Source organism: Carettochelys insculpta, chromosome 8 (genome assembly GCF_033958435.1).
Source record: "Carettochelys insculpta isolate YL-2023 chromosome 8, ASM3395843v1, whole genome shotgun sequence".
In the NCBI taxonomy this organism is placed as follows: domain Eukaryota; kingdom Metazoa; phylum Chordata; order Testudines; family Carettochelyidae; genus Carettochelys; species Carettochelys insculpta.
The window spans coordinates 35,001,423-35,022,709 of NC_134144.1; the positions used below are offsets into that span (position 1 = coordinate 35,001,423).

Consider the following 21,287-nt stretch of genomic DNA (forward strand, 5'->3'; position numbering starts at 1 on the left):
TGAATTCTTCCACAGAAAGGGAGAAAATGTGATTGTTTAGATAATAATACCATATGAAAAAGTTAATCACAGTCTGACATTTGCATTATTGAATGAAAACATACTTGTGCTGAGGCTGTGTGTTTCCTTGATTAGAAGCTCTATTTCCTGCTGGAATCTTCTCCAATACCAAGACATCTTGGTCATGTTCTTTGAGTCTGACTGTGTTTGCCTCAACATCCTGCAAGACAAGGTATTTTTAATACAGTTACTGAACCTGACTTGACTGCATAATTACTTTTTTTTAAAATGAATGACTTTCAAATAACTTAAAGGAAAGTGGACCAGCAAAGCCTTTGTCTATGTCTACACTACAGCCACCTATCCACAGAAGTTTCTGTCAGAAGCTATCTTCTGACAAAACTTCTGTCGACAGATGGCTGGCAAACAGCCAAGCAGACTGGAAGAGTGATCTGCTCTGTCAAAAGAGAGTGGCTGGACTGCCCGGCCACTCTCTTGACAGAATGGCCAACCGGGAGCACAGCAGGCAGGCCTGCCCAGTGTCCCAGAAGCCCTGTCTGTGGACAGAGGGCTCCCTGGAATATCCAGACCAGCTTTCTGTCAACAGAGGTGTTCCGCCTCATGGGGGAGTGGGATAACACTGTCAACAGAAGTGCTGTGTTCTGTCGATTTACTGTTGACAGAATGCCTTGGGAATGTGGATGCTCCCCGGGTTTTGTTGACAAAACTCACTAGTGTAGACAGCCTTTGTGGCGGATCCTTCCCTTGCTGGTTTCCCACCATGCACCCTTTCTTGTTGCAGGCAGAGTGAAGAGAATCTGCAACTGGACCTCCTTGGTATGCACGGGGACAATCATGAGGAAGTCTAGAGCAGCAGCCTTCAGGAAGGTGATTACAGGTACAAGGTGGGAAAAAAAAAAGGTCAGCTCTGGCTATCTTTTTCCCCACCTTTAAAATGTGGAGTCATTTTCACCCTTGCCCTTCCACGATCATTATTATCCATAATTTGGCATTTGTTGGCCATTCATCTTTAAATAATGCTCTTTTGGAAAGACGCTTGGAAGAATTATAAATCTTAGCCCAATAAAGTGTTAGAGACCAGGGTGGAAACAATTATGCACAAGTAAAGCCAGAGCCCCGACATAAAAATACAAATGAAAAGCGGCCTGGCAGACAGGTTTCAATACAGCTGCGCAGTCTTTGAAATCCTGAAACCAGACAACAAGAGCTACACAAAACAAAACCAGATTCTGGAAGACCAAACAGGTCTCAGTACCTAAAGCATCTCACTTCTTATTGGTCCAGGTACCACTCAACAGCAAAAAGAATGTTTTTCAATATGGTACTGTCTGAGCTGATTTTGTCATCACTCCAGTAGGTATGTAGACATTCCTACTTAAGGGGTTTGTCTACACTAGCCCCCTTCGAACGAGGGGGCATGGTAATCAGCCCGAGTGGGGAATACCAATGAGGTGCTGTGATGCATATGCAACACATCATTAGGCTAATTTTCACCGTGAGAACTTCCAAGTTGAAAACTCTGAAGTACCGGCAAGCCGCGTAGCCGCAGGCACGTCGAAGTACCCATGCAACTTGCTAGCATGTCGAAGTTACCAGCTTTTAAGTTCGCATGACAAACATTAGCCCAATGAGGTGCTGCATATGCTGGGTGCTAGTGTAGACAAGCCCAAGGTGATAATGTTTCTTGCCTTGTCTATTATGAGATGTTCCCAACCAATCACAATCTGATCTGAGCCCATATTCATGTTATAAACACTGTAACTGCACTTTTCTTCTAACATTAATCACCACAAAAATTGGGCCAGTATAGCATTCCAGAACCTTTCAGCAAGTGTCAATGTATCTTCTAGTAGTTTATTCAAAGTACTACTATTTGATATTTTATTTTCTTAGGATCTTACATCTCTCTTCTTTAATTACAAGTTATTTCAAATGAAACTGTGTTGATTTGCATTTATTGGTAGTAATGATACAGGTTATGAAAACTTTGCAAGGTTAGAAAGCAGGCCACTGCAGGTGGCAAATATCAGAGGACCAGAATTAATGTCATGTTTTACCCAGTACTTACTCTAAGTATTCTATTGAAGTCCTCCTTGTCTACTCTCAAGAAGTGGCAGTTATCCTCTCGTAAAACAATGGACGCTGCTCTTGGCGCATCATTCACTAGTGCTAATTTGCCAAAATCATCTCCTTCATGCAGGGTACATACCACACCCTATAAACAGCAAAACATTTATATACAAAAATCGTCATTGTAGTTCATTCAATTGAAATGCCACGTGCAAACACCAGACTTCAAAATCCAATATTGAAACAAATACTGATGTCTTGCCAAATACAGCTAAAGTGATGACTAGGAAACAATGCTAGATAACTGCTTAAGAATGGAAAAGAACTGGCTTGTTCTCTGAAATTATACTCACACAGAAGGACTCTTCTGGCCTTGCTGATGATAACAAGCTGTTGATTTTTAAAAAGAGACTACGAAAAATACAGCCCAATCAATACAGATCAATCAAGTTCACTGAAGAACAGATTTGGACTAAAATTCTCCTCTCCAACAGTGTCAGTCTCTGGCTATGTCTACAATCGACTTATCAGCGATCAACTTCAATGTCTGTCTATATGGAAGTAAGTTGACGGGAGCTTTTCTCCCATCAACCTTCCTTAATCCTCACCACTCACGAGGAGTTTCTGGGGTCGACTTTGACCCTGGAAAGCACCGTTCCGCCCATGCATGACGCAAAACACTGGAAGATCAAGTGTGGCGTGCTGGGGCGGGGTCTAGCCACATGGTGTGGGGGAGGGGGCTAGCCTGCCAGCCGCATGGTGCCTTGGGGTGGGGGGCAGCCCTGTAAAATGTGCAGTGCACAAAACAAGCTGAACAACCTGTTGAAATGGTTCAGTCAGCTGGGTGCTCCCTGAACTCATCTGGTAACAAGGTTATTGTTCTTTAAAAAGGGGCACAATGAAGCACAGTCCCAGCAATGACTGCTTAAACCGACACATGGCAGCTTGGAATGGGGATGCGGGGGTAGCCCATAAAATGTGAAGCAGAGAAAAAATATTTCTCGGCCTTGCCTGATCAATCCTGTGCAGGGAAGAAGCCCCCTCAAGTACTCAAACGCTGTACAGGACAGGGCATGCCACTTTCTGCCGGCATGGTCTGCACAGCCTGCCAGCCGTGCCGTGTGAGGGGGAGCTTGATTTTCACCTGGTACTGCTGAGCATCCCTGGTGTTTACTCAGCACAAGTTCATCTGCCCACACAGAAAGGAGATCCTGAATCTCCAGATGGCTCCCTGCTGGGGCTCTTTTGCAACCCTGAAAAGTCATGTCTAGATGTGATTCCCATGCTGGCCAGAAAGAAAATGAATTCCAACTGCCAGGCTTCCTGTTACCTACTTCCTGCACACCTGGAGAGCAGCAGAGTTAAAAGTGGACAGAACGGACACATTCAGGGCAGGGAATTATTGGATACCTCTGGAGGCCAATAAAATCGATTTACAGTAATGCTGTTTCCACATGAGCATTAATTTGACCTTTTCATTTGAACTTGGTGTTACACTGCCTTGAAGGGGCAGGGCGAGAAAAGTCAGTCTTAGCACTCCTTAAAACTGACCCATGCATTGTGGTTGTACTGTTCTTTACATTCAAGCCAGCTGTCCTGGAGTTAGCGCAAACCTGCGTACATGAACAAGGAAGTCAGCTACCTTGATCCTAATGTAAGAGGTAATCAAGTCTCTTTGACTTTCCCAGCCTTAGCTAAGCCCTGCTGGCCACATCATAGCTGCCAAAGTCTTTTGGGGAAGAGCCTTTTGGATGTGAGTCCAACTGATCCCTTCTGGGTTGATAGTCTTGGGTCTATCATGTGGCCCCATTGCAACACCGAGAAATGATTTCATAGTTTATATTTATTCACAGATGTGCAGCCAAATTACTCTGGCAGTCATGGTCTAAGGCTCTGTCTACACTAGAGAACAAAGTCAATTTTAAGGCACTTAGCTTGATTTTACAATATGACTAAGACAGTGCAACCACAATATGGCCAGCAGGGCTTAGCTAAAGCTGGGAAAGTCAAAAAGACTTGATTATGTCTTATGCTAGGATCAAGGTGTCTGACCCCCCGTCAAGGTACACAGATTTGTGCTAACTTCAGGACAGCTGGCGTGAATATAAAGAGCAGTACGGCCACAGTGCGTGGATAGTGGGAGTGGAGGTTCAGCTAGCTGTGCCAAGTACACACCTGCCTGACACCAGCGAGTATAACAGAAAAGCAGTGCCACTGCTGCGGTTAACCATACTGCTGTAACTGCACTGCCAGCCTTTGGTGCAAGCTACTGTGAGCATGTGGATGTAACAGAGGGATCATACTATAGCTCATAGTGGAAATGTAACCTACATGCGAATCTGGGCATGATTTTTTTCTTGTGTTGAATACAGTAGCTACACGGTGATTATAATTCTGTAATTTGGGGCAATTTAGTAGCTGGGTAGCAGTGAATGGCTACGTCTACACGTGCAGCCAACATCGAAATAGCTTATTTCGATGTTGCGACATCAAAATAGTCTATTTCGATGAATAACGTCTACACGTCCTCCAGGGCCGGCAACGTCGATGTTCAACTTCGACGTTGCTCAGCCCAACATCGAAATAGGCGCAGCGAGGGAACGTCTACACGTCAAAGTAGCACACATCGAAATAGGGATGCCAGGCACAGCTGCAGACAGGGTCACAGGGCGGACTCAACAGCAAGCCGCTCCCTTAAAGGGCCCCTCCCAGACACAGTTGCACTAAACAACACAAGATACACAGAGCTGACAACTGGTTGCAGACCCTGTGCCTGCAGCATAGATCCCCAGCTGCCGCAGAAGCAGCCAGAAGCCCTGGGCTAAGGGCTGCTGCCCACGGTGACCATAGAGCCCTGCAGGGGCTGGAGAGAGAGCATCTCTCAACCCCCCAGCTGATGGCCGCCATGGAGGACCCAGCAATTTCGACGTTGCGGGACGCGGATCGTCTACACGGTCCCTACTTCGACGTTGAACGTCGAAGTAGGGCGCTATTCCTATCTCCTCATGAGGTTAGCGACTTCGACGTCTCGCCGCCTAACGTCGAAGTTAACTTCGAAATAGCGCCCGACGTGTGTAGACACGACGGGCGCTATTTCGAAGTTGGTGCCGCTACTTCGAAGTAGCGTGCACGTGTAGACGCAGCTAATGAGAACAAAACTATGTTAAGACAATGCCAGAATTATGGTGTGATCAGTACTATTGTAATTAAGTGCTAAATGTCTGGGTATGATCTACCTAACTAAGCAGTAAATGAGTGTCCTGGACGGGGTTTGCAATGTCATAATGCTTTACTGTTTGTGTTATCTTAAACCACTTTGAACCACAAGGGTGGATGTTCCCGCACCGAGTTATATGCAGGTGGTCTATAGCTGCAGTGTCCAATACGTTGGCCACTTGCCGCATGTGGTGAACAGGTCACTGTGGTATGGCACGGAAGACTCTGGAGCTGCATGCGGTTCTTGGAGCCTTTAAATGCGGTTCCTCAGAGCCACACCCATGGTGTGCCCTCCACCTGCTCTGCCCAATCTGCGCACACGCCGCACTGCTTGGTGGGACAAGAGCATGGTGCTGGCAGTGGCCTTGTGGCTCTTGCCCCAGCATGGCTCCTGCGGCCCAGATCCGCACAGCTCCTGCGTCCGGGCACAACTCCAGTGGCCCCAGCCCAGAGTTGTGCAGCTCCTGTGGCCCTGGGGGCCCTGGCTTCAAGGTTGTTCCAGCAGCAGCAGCTCCAGTGAGTCACCAGCATATTCAATTAGAGTTGGGGGGAGCAGGGGGTGCCTGGCTCTGGGAGAGTGGGAGGGCATTCAGTTAGACTGGAGAGGGGGAGTTGAGGGTGCCTAGTTCTGGGGGAGGGGGTAGGCATTCAGTCAGAGTCGGGGTGGGGGTTCAGCCAATATGCAAGGTTGACAACCACAAGTGTGGTGATCCTTGAATTGCTATAGGACTTCGCTGGTCTATAGTCTTGAAACTGCACACATGCATATAAATTATAGCATGAAATAATTTGGAATCATTTCTTGATGAAAGCTGAAAATATTTAACTTGTTACCCCAAACAACATAAACCTTCTGTAAATCAAACTATATTCCACTAACATCTGTTCTTACAGTTCCATTTTCATTAGTGCATGGTAAAAAAGGATAATAAAAAATCTTCAAAAATACCTTGCCATAAATGACTACGTTTACCGATCCCTTTAGGATAATGTACCAAGAAGTACCTTCTTCTCCCTGATTGAATACTACAAAAAAGAGATTTTCTTATCAGAATACAGTTTGCCTTTTAGAATCAGGGGGCCAGATTCTTCCCTGAGTTACAGCAATATAAATCTAAAACAACTCTACTGAAGTCATTGTAGTGGGTCTTACAGGCTGAACCTCTCTAGTCCAGCTCTCTCAGGATCTGACCATTGCGGAACCAAATAATTTGCCAAACCACAGGAGGTCAATATTGTCTAGCACATTACCAACACTTCTGCTGCTCACTGGGCTCTCAGAAGACATTTTGAAGTAAATTACAGCCAAACAACAGCACTGAACATTGAGAGCCAGGACTGGTGGCTGTAAACAAACTTTAAAGGACCACAGGAAGCCTGGCCACAACCATGGCAAGCGGACATCTAGCAAACTAAAATCATTCCAGACCACGGATGTTGTCAGATCAGAGAGGCTCAACCTGTACCACCTAAAAAAGTCAGATCATAATTTAACAGCAATTTCTTTTGATTTGAGAAGAAAAACTAATACCAATAATTTTATAACATTTGTATGAAACCTTTTTTTCAAAGACAATACTAAAAGTTATAATTTGCCATAGCTCCATAGTTGTCTTTATTAACTTTATCTTATTAATTGCTAACAGTTACCTAGATACGGCTCATACACGGTGCTGAGTGATCTAAACCTAATCCTTAAAGAACTGAGAATCTGACATTATGTTTGTAGTGCTTCTTCCAATAAAAAGTTCAAAACAATTGTATTTTAAGCATTTTTATATACAAAACTGGGTTTCTGAATACTCTGAGAATAACAATTTCAATAGCATATGATAAAATTAAAACACGCTTTAATTAAAATAAGCCCCAAACCAAAACCCAAAATACAAACATTAGTAGGCACATATGTCCAAACAGCAATCTGGACATGTTTTGCAACTGGCCATTATATTAATAATGGGTCAAACCAATGCTGAAGATGCACGTTCTTGACTGCCAGCTTTGGAACATTCAAGTTTTGCATAGCAATTTACCATGCATGAGAAAAAAATATATATACACACTTACAGACAGTTCCTGCTTTTGGATGTGACTCAAAGATTAGAACACCTGCTAATTCTCGCTTTACCTTAAAATAGAAAGAGAAGAATTACAGTTTTTCTATGCACTCCCTTTTTGATGCTGAATTTAACTGTATGCCAATGGGCGCCCTTCTTCATCCATTAACTTAACTGGAACTAGGGTCAGGATCAACATCTATCAAACTACATATGGATTTGAGGTGAGACTGTGGCTTTAAGCGATTAGTCACAAATAAGGGAGATGAGGAAGAACTGTGCTAAGTCTCCAGAAGAATTTTAGCTGACATAGCCTAAGGTCCACTTCTAGACTTAGAAGTGGTACCAGCAACACACAGTGCCTGTGTTCAGTGCCACTAATACTGGTAACTTCTTGGCATGGGATGGAAAGAGTCCTGGGACCTTCAACCTCCACCCTTGGTGTCCCCACAAATGGCCAACCACCAGTCAGTACTTTTTTGGCTGTGACTTACTTATTTATATATTATCATTTATAGATATTTAAAAACATCAAAACACTTACTGTGGTAGAAAGATGAGATAAGGCTTTAATGTGAAGAAGTTCTTCATATATAATTTCTAGATCATCTACAGTTCTCTGGCCAGGTCTACAAGGAAAAAACAAAACAAAATCCTAAGGAGTAATATCTGCAGAAAGAGCTGAAGGGATGAGTTAAGTGGCTCGACATTTCTGAACTATAAAAAATAAATTTGCCCTGGATAAGTATTGAACCATACTAAACCCTCTAACAGTGGTATGCAACCTGCAGCCCTGTAGCTAAACAGAGTAATGTGCTGCAGGCCACGAGACACTGTGTTTACGCCGACTGTCTGTCACAACACATCCTTGTCGCCCACCTCTTTCCACAGCTCCTATTGGCCAGAAATGGTGAACCACAGCCACTGGGAGCTGTGGGAAGCCATACCTTCATGCTGACTATCAGGAAAATGACTTGTGGCCTGTCAACAGATTACCCTGATGAGCAACAGACAGCTTGCAGGCCACAGGTTGCCCACCACGGCTTTAACTACCTTCAATGTTTCTGCTGGAAAACAAATTATTAACTAATCAGGGAAGAAGAACATTGTATATGCCGCACATTTGAAAGTCACCCTTCAACTCATGTGCCCAATTAGAAATGGAAGAGTGCCTTCAAACTGTTCTGTGAATGTACACTTGGGAAAAGAAGGAATTTACTTGGTTATTTTTGCTCCACTTATGTATTCAGTATCCATTAATATTCCAGTCAACCAATTTCCCAGAGGTATGTTAAAAGAATCAGAACATTTTAGTGTGAATTTTGAATGTGCATATGTGAGCACTTAAACTAGAAAACAGGTTATAAGGTTTTGTGCTTTTTTAGCCAGGAAACAGAAACATCATGTGACCTATGTGTCCAATCAAAACCATTCCATACAACTGTAACGGTGAATATTGAACACTCACAAAAAGCTTCTCCTAATTAATCTACAGACCACAAATCAAATTATTTGAACAAGGAGTAAATTCAAGGAACGTGTAAGTTGCTTATGGACAACTTATGAATAAACAAAATATGAATTTTCTGCAAATTTTTATCTCTAAATATGATACAAAACTATATTTATCAAAGACCCTAAAGATCTTTTTCAAGGTTGTGGAAATTCTGCAAAAGCATTTGTTCCCATCTTAAGTGTGAAACAATAATCTTTCATGAAAACATTCTAAAATACAGTGTAAGGCTAATATTACTTCTGAAAAAATAAGTGTTTGTAACCATTTTTATTTTTAAAAGGGGAGAATAAATGGAGACAGATGTTCCAAGAAGTGAATTCTACACTTCAACATCCTCAATATCAAGACTTCAGTCAGCTCCTGACACCTCTGTTAACAGGCTACCAAAAGTATGTTTACAGCAATGAACAGATTCCCAAATGGAGTTAGTTCACAGCACTGTTCCTTACTACCTGTACTGGGCTCCACTTTGGTCAGTTTATGCAGAAGCTCCCATTAATATCAATGGAAATAATATGTTGCTGAGAGAATAATTCCCTCACAGTGCAATTGCAAAAGTGAGTCTACACACTGAATGGGTTATTTGGAGGTTCTGGGAAGTCCATGTTATGGAGATAATTTTGGGGATCATTAAATAAATAATGCTGATGGGCTCAGGACTGACCTGTGCTAGCGAGGTTAAATTTGAGGAATTGCATGTCTGAAGAATACATTAAACTAACTACAATTAAGGGCTGTAGGAACTTCTGAGTAAGAAATCCTCTTTATTTTAGATGTGCAACATACTTTGTTTTGGACCAGACCAAATTCCTCTGTGATGTAACTTCACTGAGGCCACTAGAGTTTCACCTCAGACAAATATAATACAAAAACTGATTCACAAACACATTAGAGCAGCGACTCTCACTCTTTCCAGATTACGTTATCCCTTTCAGGAGTCTGTAACCCAAGTTTCACTTCATTTAAAAACTACTTTCATACACAATCAGATATAAAAATACAAACCCATTGAAACATATTATTACTGAAAAATTGCTCATTTGCTCATTTTAACATATAAATAAAAATAAAATAAAATAAATCAATTATGAAATAAATCAATTGGGATATATGGTACTTACATTTCTGTATGATACCTAAGCCTGTTTCTCACTTGTGAGCCTTGTCTGAAGCCCCAGTTCCATTGCCCCGGGCGGAAGCATGTAATTGATCTTTGCAGGGCTCCTTTGGGGTCTCAGGCAATTGCACTGCTTGCTACCCTGCATCTGCAAACCCCTTAATCCTTCTCACATGACCCAGGTTTAGGAATACTGATCTAGATGGAAGATCTCTGTGTAATCCATGCGATATGTGTGCCCGTGGTGGAGACCCACTGCTTCAGAGCACCAAACAATTCCAGCAAATGTGGTATAAATCATGGAAAGCAATGACAAATACTTTTCATGGAAAATAAATTATTCAGTCATGGTGTCAACCTCAGAGGGAGGGAGCAATCAGATGAGATAAGAATGGAGAAAAGAAAAGTTTTAAGATTAGGTTAGAAAAATGAAGGCAAATGGAAAGATACAGAAAGCCTAGTCTAGATTGCAGGCGATGCAAAGAAGAAGGATTCCACACCAGTATTGAAAACAGATTAGTGCAGAGTCGTTAGTTTTAGCTTTCTGCTGAACATGACATCTAAAGTATTAACAACACAACCGACCCTTTATACAGCCCTCTAAGATATGTAACAATGGTGCTTCCTTAACGAAACTTATCTGAAAAATATTCAGTACAACAGGAACTAAAAATGAATATATTGCTCTGTAAGATCTCTCACTAATTACCTGTTGAAACAACAGACTATATACATAATTTATTGGGGTGAGGAAATGGGGGAGGAATTTTTTGCTAGCACTCGTTACATTCTGGACAGTAACAGAGAGGAGCCATATTCGTCTGTATTCTGGCAAAACATAAAAGCAGTCATGTAGCACTTTAAAGACTAACAAAATAATTTATTAGGTGATGAGCTTTCGTGGGACAGACCCACTTCTTCAGATCCCAAGAAATGGGTCTATCCCATGAGAGCTCATCAACTAATAAATTATTTTGTAAGTCTTTAAAGTGCTACATGACTGCTTTTTTGTTTTCATCCTGCAGCTACAGCATTTCAGCTTTTCCTAAAAAGGAGTTGATTGGACACTTCTTTTGGTTCAACTAGTAGTGAAGAGTTCATACAAAATGTAAGATAAATCAACCTCTCATCTGCCAGGAAAACTAAATTTTTCATTTGCTCCATGTTTCCCCATGGCATGTACTTATTATTACATTAGTAATAATAATTAGTACAGATGAAAAGAAACCTTAGCATAAAGGTAGCACAGATGGAAATTGCATAGGGAATAACTGAAATTGATTTGATACAGCTATGCCTTGAAGTGACTTACAAATGTTCTCCAGTTGCTATGATGAGCTATTGGTGAAAATTCTACTCTCAAGTACAAGAATGAAGCTCCCACTGGCTTCAGTAGAGATTCACCAGTATAAGTGAGAGTATAACTCAGACCCTTGTGCCCTATTTAGTGAAACAAATTCTTTATTCTAAGGAAATACATAACTGTCTTTCATGTGTTCTTCTGCCATAAGAAGACAACATCCAGTAAAGCTTTAACAATTAAAACTGATATATTCTTTAATTCAGCTGTAGCCTTAATCCCATTTGATGTGTAAAAAGCAGCCTGTCTGCATAAATGGGAAAAAGATAAACAGTACATCAATTAAAAGTAAGGATTTCTCTGTACAATTGCAAAAGATCACTTCTAAGAAACAGATATAGTCTTCTGTCAATGTGCTCATTTGACTCCCTTTAGCATCACTGCAAGTATCATGCATGACATGGGAAGGAGTGGAAATCTATAGCGGATATACCCACTCTTTATTTCTGCTTTTCCAGATGTCACATGAGCTATGTCTACACTGGGATGCTACATTGAAATAGCTTATTTCGATGTAGCGAAATCGAAATAAGCTATTTCGAAGAATAGCGTCTACACGTCCTCCAGGGCTGGTGCCGTCGACGTTGAGGGCAGCACTACATCGAACTAGGCGCTGCAGGGGAGTGTCTACACACGAAAGCAGCCCAAATCAAAATAAGCGTGCCAGGAAGAGCTGCAGACAGGGTCACAGGGCGGACTAGCACTTCCGGGGCAACAGCTAGCCGCTCCCTTAAAGGGCCCCTCCCAGGTACACTCAGTCTGCACAGCACGCGGTCTGCAGAGCCACAAGCCCGCACACCCCGTGTAAGCAGTATGGACCCCCAGCAGCAGCAGCAGCAGCAGCAGCCAGAGGCCCCCACACCCGCCCCTGCAGGACCAGTGGCTGCCCTGCTCAGTGCTATGCAGGAGGCAGCTGACCATCTTTTATTTGTGGAAGAGGAACTGCCCCCAGGGGATGAGGAAGCAGCCCCAGACCTTGCTGACCTCCCAGCCCCACCCCCGCCGCACATGCCGCCGGCTGTGGAGATACCCCACGAGCAAGGACTGGTGGGAGCAGCTGGTGCTCAGCAAGTGGGACAATGACCGCTGGCTCCGGAACTTCCGGATGAGCCGACAGACATTCCTGGAGCTCTGCCAGTGGCTCACCCCTGCCTTACGGCACCAGGACACCTCCATGCGACGTGACCTGACAGTAGAGAAATGGGTCGGCATCGCTGTCTCCACTCCAGACAGCTACCGATCCATAGGGCAGCAGTTTGGTATGGGCAAGGCCACTGTCGGAGCTGTCCTCGTGGAGGTAAGAGGACCCGGGGGGCGGGGGCGAAGACCTGTGGGGACGGGGGGGGAGCCCTGTGGGGATGGGGGGAGCCCTGTGGGGAGGGCTGGACACACCCTGCACACCCCTCACTGGTGCTCTCTCATGTCCTTCCCCTGCAGGTCGCCTGCGCAATCAATGCCCTACTCCTCCACAGGCTCGTGCGGCTTGGGGACCCGGATGCCGCCATCGCGGGGTTTGCCAGCCTGGGCTTCCCAAATTGCTTTGGGGCTCTGGATGGGACCCATATCCCCATCCGTGCCCTGGAGCACAGCGGAGGACACTTCCCCAATAGGAAGGGATACCATTCCGTGGTCCTGCAGGCCTTGGTGGACAGCCAGGGCCACCTCTTGGACATTTATGTTGGCTGGCCTGGCAGCACCCACGACGCCCAGGCCTGTGGGGATGTGGGTCCCCACCTCCAGCCGGTGGCAGAAATTTGGGCCTGTGCTGCCGGCTGGAGGCGGGGACCCACATCCCCCAGCGGGAGATCCCTGTGGGGGACACCACCGTGCCCCTCTGCATTGTTGCAGACGCGGCGTACCCCCCTGGCCCTGGCTGATGCACCCCTACACAGGCCATGTCACAGCCAGCCAGGAGCAGTTCAACACGCGCTTGAACCATGTGCGCCAGGTGGTCGAGCGGACTTTCGGCTGCCTCAAAGGGTGCTGGAGGTCTCTCCTCACCCGCCTGGATGCAGGGCTCACCAACATCCCCCAGGTTGTGGGTGCGTGCAGCGCACTCCACAACCTGGTGGAGAGCAAGGGAGAGGCCTTCTTCCAGGGCTGGGCTGTGGAGGCTGGCAGGGCCGATATCCAGCCACCTGCTGCCCCCAGTCGCCAGGTCGACCCTGAGGGGATCCAGGTCCGGGAGGCCCTGCGGGCCCATTTTGACCAGGCTGCGGGGTGAACGCTGGCAGGGCCAGATGCTGGTGAGCCACCCACTGCACCCTCCCATCCTCCACAACACTCCCTGCCCCCATGCCCACACCACAGAGCACGCGAGAGCACACCCCCCCCCACACTTTTCTTTGAAATAAATGGAAATGTTGTTTGAAACAAAACAGTGCAATGTTATTATTAACAGAAGGAAGGGGGGAACTATGTACATTGGGGGGCAGAACAAAACCTATTTACAAACATGGCGGGAATATGTACAAAGGGGGGGGCAACGTCCTCGGCCCCGCACCCTATTGTCCAGCACCCGGTGTTGGGGGGAGCGACCCACGTCTCGGCCGGAGCCCTGGTCGAGGCTGGGTGGGGGCTGGGAGAACCGGCAAATAGGGCCAGCCGGTGTCTGCAGGCCCATGGTCCCCCTCGGCGGCAGGCCCCAGGGTGGCAGACAGCAGAGGGACGGCAGGTGGAGCGGCGGCCAGAGTGGCAGGCGGAGCGGCAGGGGGGGCCAGGTGCTGTGCAATCTGGTGGAATGTGTGCATGAAGGCCCCCCAAGCCTCCTGGCACCAGGCCAGTGCTCGCTCCTGGAGCTCTAGCCGCCGCTCCTCCACCTGCAGGCACCGCTCCGACACCTCCAGCTGACGCCAGAGGGTTGCGAGCAGCTGGGGGTCCGTGGCCATCCGCAGGTGGCTCCTCTTCTGTTGGCCTTGTCCTGGGGCTGGTCTGTGCTCCGCCAAGGGGCTGGCCTGCTGGGATGGCCCTGGTGGGCTCTCCAGGACCACGGACACCTCGCCGGCGCTCTCCGGGCCCTCTGATGGTGCAGCTGTGGAACACGGGGGGAACAAGAGTGGAGACAGCCGTTAGTGTGGGCCCCGACCTGTGGCCCTTGTCCCCCCACCCCTCTGCTGCTGGTTCTCCATCCCCATCCCCCAGAGATGCTGCTGCTGCTGCTGGGTGTCCCCGCCTCCACAGGGGACCCTAGGTTCCGCTCCCCACATCCCCAGGGATGGGGCATGGCGCTGTCCTGCTGGGGGGCAGGGGCTGATGCACTCTTCTGAGGTACATGCCACTGCTGTCCTTGGGGCCATGGTCATCTGGGCGTGTAGAGGGCCCTGATCATGTCTCTTGTCCCCGCCCCTTAATCCCGGGGGTGTGCACCGGTGGGGTACATACCTGATGGTCTGCTCCCACGTTCAGGGGACACCCATTGGGCGGACGCCTTGCTGGAGCTGCGGGATGGGAGGGCGATGTGGAGCCCCCCGTTGCTGGAGGACTTCCCCTCCTCCTCCTCCAGCGTCCCAGGGGTGGGCTCCTGGGGGGGCCCCTGAGGTACAGGGCTTGCCTCCGGGGCGGACTCCGTCTCCGGGGCCTGCTGGGGCTTGTTGGCCGATGTGTCAAGAGTGGCCGGGGGGGAGGAGGTGTGCCAGGGGCCCAGGATGGACCTGAGCTCCCTGTAAAAGAAGCAAGTGGCAGGGGCAGCCCCAGATCGGCTGGCCGCATCCCAGGCCCGGGCGTAACCCTGCTGCAGCTCCTTTACCTTACTCCTGACGTGGTCAGGAGTGTGGGCAGGGTGACCCTGGGCAGCCAGGCCCTCGGCCAGCCGAGCAAACGCGTCCGCGTTCCGCCTCTTGCTCCCCATTACCTGGAGCACCTCCTCCTCGCCCCAGAGCCCCAGCAGGTCCTGGATCGCGGCCTCCGTCCAGGAGGGGCCCCGCTGCCTCTTCCCCCTCTGGCTGGCAGGCTGGGAGCCCTGGGTCCCCTGTGGGGGGTGTCCTGTGGGTGCTTGGGGGGCTGGCTGGATGCCATGAGGTGCAGGGTGCTGGACTGGGGCTGCTGAGGTCCGTATAGGCTGTGCACGTGGCAGTGCTTCTGCCTGCACAAGCTCTCAGCTTCCTGCACAGGAAATAAGGGGGCGGGGAGCTTTAAGGGGCTGCTGCACGCAGCAACCATAGAGCTCAGGGGCTGGAGAGAGTGTCTCTCAACCCCTCAGCTGATGGCCGCCATGGACGACCCCGCTATTTCGATGTTGCGGGACGCGGATCATCTACATGTGCCCTACTTCGACGTTCAATGTCGAAGTAGGGCGCTATTCCCATCTCCTCATGAGGATAGCGACTGCGACGTCTCGCTGCCTTACGTTGATTTCAACTTCAAAATAGTGCTCGGCACATATAGGCTACGTCTACACGTGCAGCCAACATCGAAATAGCTTATTTCGATGTTGCGACATCGAAATAGTCTATTTCGATGAATAACGTCTACACGTCCTCCAGGGCCGGCAACATCGATGTTCAACTTCGACGTTGCTCAGCCCAACATCGAAATAGGCGCAGCGAGGGAACGTCTACACGTCAAAGTAGCACACATCGAAATAGGGCTGCCAGGCACAGCTGCAGACAGGGTCACAGGGCGGACTCAACAGCAAGCCGCTCCCTTAAAGGGCCCCTCCCAGACACAGTTGCACTAAACAACACAAGATACACAGAGCCAACAACTGGTTGCAGACCCTGTGCCTGCAGCATAGATCCCCAGCTGCCGCAGAAGCAGCCAGAAGCCCTGGGCTAAGGGCTGCTGCCCACGGTGACCATAGAGCCCCGCAGGGGCTGGAGAGACAGCATCTCTCAACCCCCCAGCTGATGGCCGCCATGGAGGACCCAGCAATTTCGACGTTGCGGGACGCGGATCATCTACACGGTCCCTACTTCGACGTTGAACGTCGAAGTAGGGCGCTATTCCTATCTCCTCATGAGGTTAGCGACTTCGACGTCTCGCCGCCTAACGTCGAAGTTGGTGCCGCTACTTCGAAGTAGCGTGCACGTGTAGACGCAGCCATAGACGCAGCGGGCACTATTTTGAAGTTGGCACGGCTACTTCGAAATAGCCGTCTAGTGTAGACGCGGCTATGTAGAGATATTAGGCATCACTGCTTCTGTTAAAGATGTTTGGTGACCCACTGATATAGATTTGTAGGATCCTGCTGTGTAAAGGCCTAGTTTCTGCAGGGGACATATTCTAGCAACAATGCCTGGTAATATATAGGATAATAAATGGGGATAGATGGAAAATCAGACTGGCTCATTAAGGGATGGGAGACCTCAGGTGATATTAAGTGATCAATAAGTACTGTTCACTGTTCGAGGAATTTATCAAGGTCAGAGACACTGGGCTTTTCTTACTAGAATGTGGACAAAAACACAGAATCTACTTAACTATCGGCTGTGGCCACACTAGAGAGTGATTTCGAAATGGCTTATCCCTGTCCGTTATTTCCAAATAAGCCATTTTGAAATAAGTGGCATGGAAGCTATGACACAGGAAATGAGGATCGACGTTGTGATCTGCAACATCAGAATGACTCCCAATAATTTGGAAATGGAGCGGCTACACAGCCACAGCTTCATTTCGGAATAACAGGGCAGGAAATGGTGAGGGCAGGGTCAAATGGCCGACAAGCCCTTCCTGGAACACGAGTGAGCCAACCTCTGAAAGGGCTCCTCCCAAATACATCCCCCGTGCACACACTGAGGACCCTGGCTGCTTACAGCACACGACCTCCAGCACAGCACTCAGCAGAGCCTTGGTTAGCCACCACACCACTGCCTGCCATGGACCCGCAGCACTTCATTGACGGGGACACCTTGAACATTGTGGCCAGCCTCATGGCCATCCTGACAGCATGCCATATGAGGCTACGTGCTGCCCGACACATGGCCACCTTCCTGCAGGCTCCTCCCACGGTGCATCTGGAGCACCGCCTATTCCAGCCGCACCGTCGCCTCTGGCGGTAACCCACCAGCAGGTAATGGCGGGAGGACATCGTCCTAGGAGAGTGAGACAACAACCAGTGGGTCCGCAACTTCCGGATGACTTGGGTCACCTTCATGGAGCTGTGCCATTGGCTGGCACCAGCACTTCGCCACCAGGACACCCGCATGCAGCCCATGCTCCCCCTGGAGAAATAAGTAGCCATTGCTCTGTGGAAGCTGGCCACCCCGACAGCAACTGCTCGGTTGGCCACCAATTTGGGGTGGGGAAGGCCACCGTCGGGGTCGTCCTCCTTGAGGTAAGGCACCCGGGGCCACACACCCACGGTGGGTTCCTGGGAAGGGGGGTCCCAAGGTGTGGGGCTCTGAGGAGCAGGTCCCAGGGAGCGAGGCCCCAGGGATTGGGGTCCCTGGGAGGGAGGTCCGGGGAGTGGGACCCTGGGGAGTGGGGTCCCTGGGAGGGGGTTCCCAGGGAGTGGGGCCCCAGGGATTGGGGTCCCTGGGAAGGAGGTCTCAGGGAGTGGGGCCCCCATATGCTACCACACACTCTTGGGCACCTGTGCCCTCTACCCTATAGGTTGTCGGTGCCATCAACAGGATCCTCCTGCGCCGCCTGATCCACTTTGGGGATGTAGACACTGCCATGGCCGGCTTCCAACAGCTGGGATTCCCCAACTTCATCGATGCATTGGACAGCACCCACATCGCCATCTGGGCCCCACCACCCAGCTGGGGACGGTACATCAACCGCAAGGGTTACCACTCCATCATCCTACAGGCCCTTGTGGATGCCCAAGGACATTTCACTGACATCTTTGTGCGGTGGCCGGGCAGGGCCCACGATGCCCACATCCTGAGAAACTTGTGGCTCAGCCGCAGGATAGCAGAGGGCACCTACATCCCCCCACCGGAACTGCTGGTGGGGGACATGACTATGCCCCATGCATTGTCACTGATGCTGCCTACCCACTCCAGCCCTGGCTAATGTGTCTCTACACAGGGCACACCAATGAGAGCCAGGACCTCTTCAATGCCTGCCTCAGCTATGCCAGGAACACCGTGGAGCGGGCATTTGGCCGTCTGAAGGCACATTTCAGGTGCCTCCTGATGCGCCTGGAGGTAGGCCTGCCCAGTGTGCCCGTGGTCATGGGCACCTGCTACATACCCCACAACCTCGTGGAGAGCAAGCAGGAGCTCTTTGTGGCACACTGGGCAGCCGAGGCCGTGCTGCACTATGAGCAGCCAGGTGTGGTCCCGTGTCACCAGGTAAACTGGGAGGGGGTGTGCGTGCGGGAGGCCCTCCAGGAGACCTTTGCCCAGGGGCCCCTGTGACCTGGCCCTGCTCACTCCATGCAACCCCCCGCCCCAGGCTTCTCAGCCCTGCCCCATCAGCACCACCCTTGCCAACCCTACCCGAGGCAGGACACATAAGCTACGTCTACACGTGAAGCCTACATCGAAGTAGCTTATTTCGATGTAGCGACATCGAAATAGGCCATTTCGATGAATAACGTCTACACGTCTTCCAGGGCTGGCAACGTCGACGTTCAACATCGACGTTGCGCAGCACCACATCGAAATAGGCGCTGCGAGAGAACGTCTACACGCCAAAGTAGCACACATCGAAATAAGGGTGCCAGGAACAGCTGCAGACAGGGTCACAGGGCGGACTCAACAGCAAGCCGCTCCCTTAAAGGGCCCCTCCCAGACACAGTTGCACTAAACAACACAAGATCCACAGAGCCGACAACTGGTTGCAGACCCTGTGCATGCAGCATGGATCCCCAGCTGCCGCAGCAGCAGCCAGAAGCCCTGGGCTAAGGGCTGCTGCACACGGTGACCATAGAGCCCTGCAGGGGCTGGAGAGAGCGCGTCTCTCAACCCCTCAGCTGATGGCCACCATGGCGGACCCCGCCATTTCGATGTTGCAGGACGCGGATTGTCTACACGTGCCCTACTTCGACGTTCAACTTCGAAGTAGGGCGCTATTCCCATCCCCTCATGGGGTCAGCGGCTTCGACGTCTCGCCGCCTAACGTTGATGTTAACGTCAAAATAGCGCCCAACACGTGTAGCCGTGATGGGCGCTATTTCGAAGTTAGTGCCGCTACTTCAAAGTAGCGTGCACGTGTAGACACAGCTATACACCGTTAAATAAATTCAACTGCAGGGCTGGGATGGGACAGGTAGAACAGGGATGTAGGACTGGACTGGTGTATCTAGGGGCACAGACTCATTGGGAGGGTGGGGGGGAGCCACAGAGGGGCAGGGCTCACCTGGCCACAGCCAGCGCGCCAGCTCCCACCTCTCGGCCAGGGTCATGTTGGCTGGGGAAAGAGCTGCAAGGGTCAGGGGGGCAGAAGGGGCACGGGGGGGGAGGGCTGGGGAACAGGGAAGAGCTGAGGAAGAGGGGTGTGACAGGGAAGAGGGAGAGGCTGGGGCGGAGGGGGATGGTGGGGAAGAGGGAGAGGCTGGGGCGGAGGGAGGTGGAGGGGCTCCCAGGCACGTCCAGGGGACTGGGGTGCCTGGCAGATGCTGAGGCTGCGAAGACATAAGGCAAGAAGGTGGTGCCCCATCATTCATGAGCCCAGGTACTGTGGGTTAGCGGCCTTGTCCCCACCGCCATTCCATTCTGCTTGTGGTGAGGGGCTCTGGGGTGGCCTGTCTTCTGTGGGGTCCATCAATGTGGGGACATTAGAGTGGTTGCCCCAGCCCTCCCAGGCTTCTGACCCTCATGGCAGCCCATGGCCCCATGCGGGCCCCACCTGGCAGCGATGATGGCCATCCCCGGCTCCCTGGCCCATGGCCGTGTGCCCAGGCCTGTACTGGCTGCATTAGGGACCACCCACTCCCCTGCACGATGAGTGCACCCCATGCCCGGTCCTACCTGAGGGTTCCTCGGGTGGTTCAGGGGAAGCCCGGGTGGAGGTAGCCCGGCTAGGGCCCTCGGAGGGCTTGGCAATGCACACCAGTCCCTTGCTCCCACTGTCGCTGTCACCGGTGCCAGCAGGTACTTTGGGGCCTGCAGTGGGGGGGGCATCGAGGGTCCTGGCTAGGGCTCCTCACCCTGCCCCTCTGGCTCTGCTGTGTCCAGGGTCTCCCCGAGTGGTGCAGCCTCCCTGGGTCCCAGCAGCTGGTGGAGTTCCCTGAAGTAGGGGTAGGTGGCCGGTGCTCCCCTTGACTGACTGGCTGAGTCCCTTGCTCGAGCATAGCCCTGCCACAGCTCCTTCACTTTGGAGTGGATCTGGTCGGGGTTCCGGAGGGGGTGGCCCCTTGCAGCAAGGTTGCTGGCGAGGCGGGCGAAGGCATCTGCGTTTCTCTTCTGCCCCTCCATCTTGAGCAGGATGTCCTCCCCCAAGACAGCCAGCAGGTCCTAGACTTCAGCTTCCAGCCAGAGGTCCTCCCTCCTCTTTGGGGGCTGCCCAGAGCCCTGGGAGCCCCACCGCCCGGACCCCTTGGCTCCACGAGGATCCTGGGGGGTCTTGGCTGCTGGTCATTGGTCCAGCCACAGTGGGGTGTCACTTTCTGAGGGTGCTTGGGAGTGTTGTCTGGCCACCTCGTGCTCCTATGGCTGCCAGCACACACTCAGCTTCCTGCACGGGGCTTCTGTGTCCCTGCAGCTTTAAGGCACCTGCAGCTGACAGCCATAGAGCTCTGGCTGCTGGTGGGAGCAGCTGGCTCTGTGGAGGACTTTTCATTTTGAAATGGCAGCCAGGGAGCATCTACACACATTCAGTTTCGAAATTAACATCGAAAGGAGGCGTTATTCCCAAAACGGGAGTGGAATGACCATTTCGAAATGAACGCCTTTTAATTTCGAAATTAATGTCCAAATGAGCAATTGCTGTGTAGTCGCTCTCCTGCTCATTTCGAAATTTCCCCTTATTTCGAAAATTATTTTGAAATGAGCTGCCAGTGTGGCCACAGCCATCGAGGAGCCACATATGTGCTGGCGAGAT

The 21,287-nt window shown here is 50.3% G+C and overlaps 1 protein-coding gene and 1 long non-coding RNA gene across 7 annotated transcripts in view; one reads left to right on the forward strand and one right to left on the reverse strand.

The window, feature by feature from the left end:
- The window catches only part of LOC142016630 (uncharacterized), a 119,629-nt gene that overhangs the window by 85,286 nt on the left and 13,056 nt on the right, over nt 1-21,287 (forward strand). Inside the window, exons 5-6 of one of the 2 annotated variants that reach the window (XR_012646334.1) lie at nt 136-232; nt 803-898. This is a non-coding gene — a long non-coding RNA (uncharacterized LOC142016630). The remainder of the gene's footprint in view (nt 1-135; nt 233-802; nt 899-21,287) is intronic. The other variant, XR_012646333.1, reaches the window with a different exon arrangement.
- Nucleotides 1-21,287, reverse strand: part of RAPGEF4 (Rap guanine nucleotide exchange factor 4) — a 402,358-nt gene that overhangs the window by 65,544 nt on the left and 315,527 nt on the right. For all 5 annotated transcript variants that reach the window (XM_075000657.1, XM_075000658.1, XM_075000656.1 and 2 more), the window contains 5 exons: nt 7,909-7,993; nt 7,375-7,435; nt 6,257-6,333; nt 2,090-2,236; nt 105-220 (listed from right to left, as the gene is read on the reverse strand). In XM_075000657.1, the coding sequence (XP_074856758.1) occupies nt 105-220; nt 2,090-2,236; nt 6,257-6,333; nt 7,375-7,435; nt 7,909-7,993 (486 nt within the window). The remainder of the gene's footprint in view (nt 1-104; nt 221-2,089; nt 2,237-6,256; nt 6,334-7,374; nt 7,436-7,908; nt 7,994-21,287) is intronic.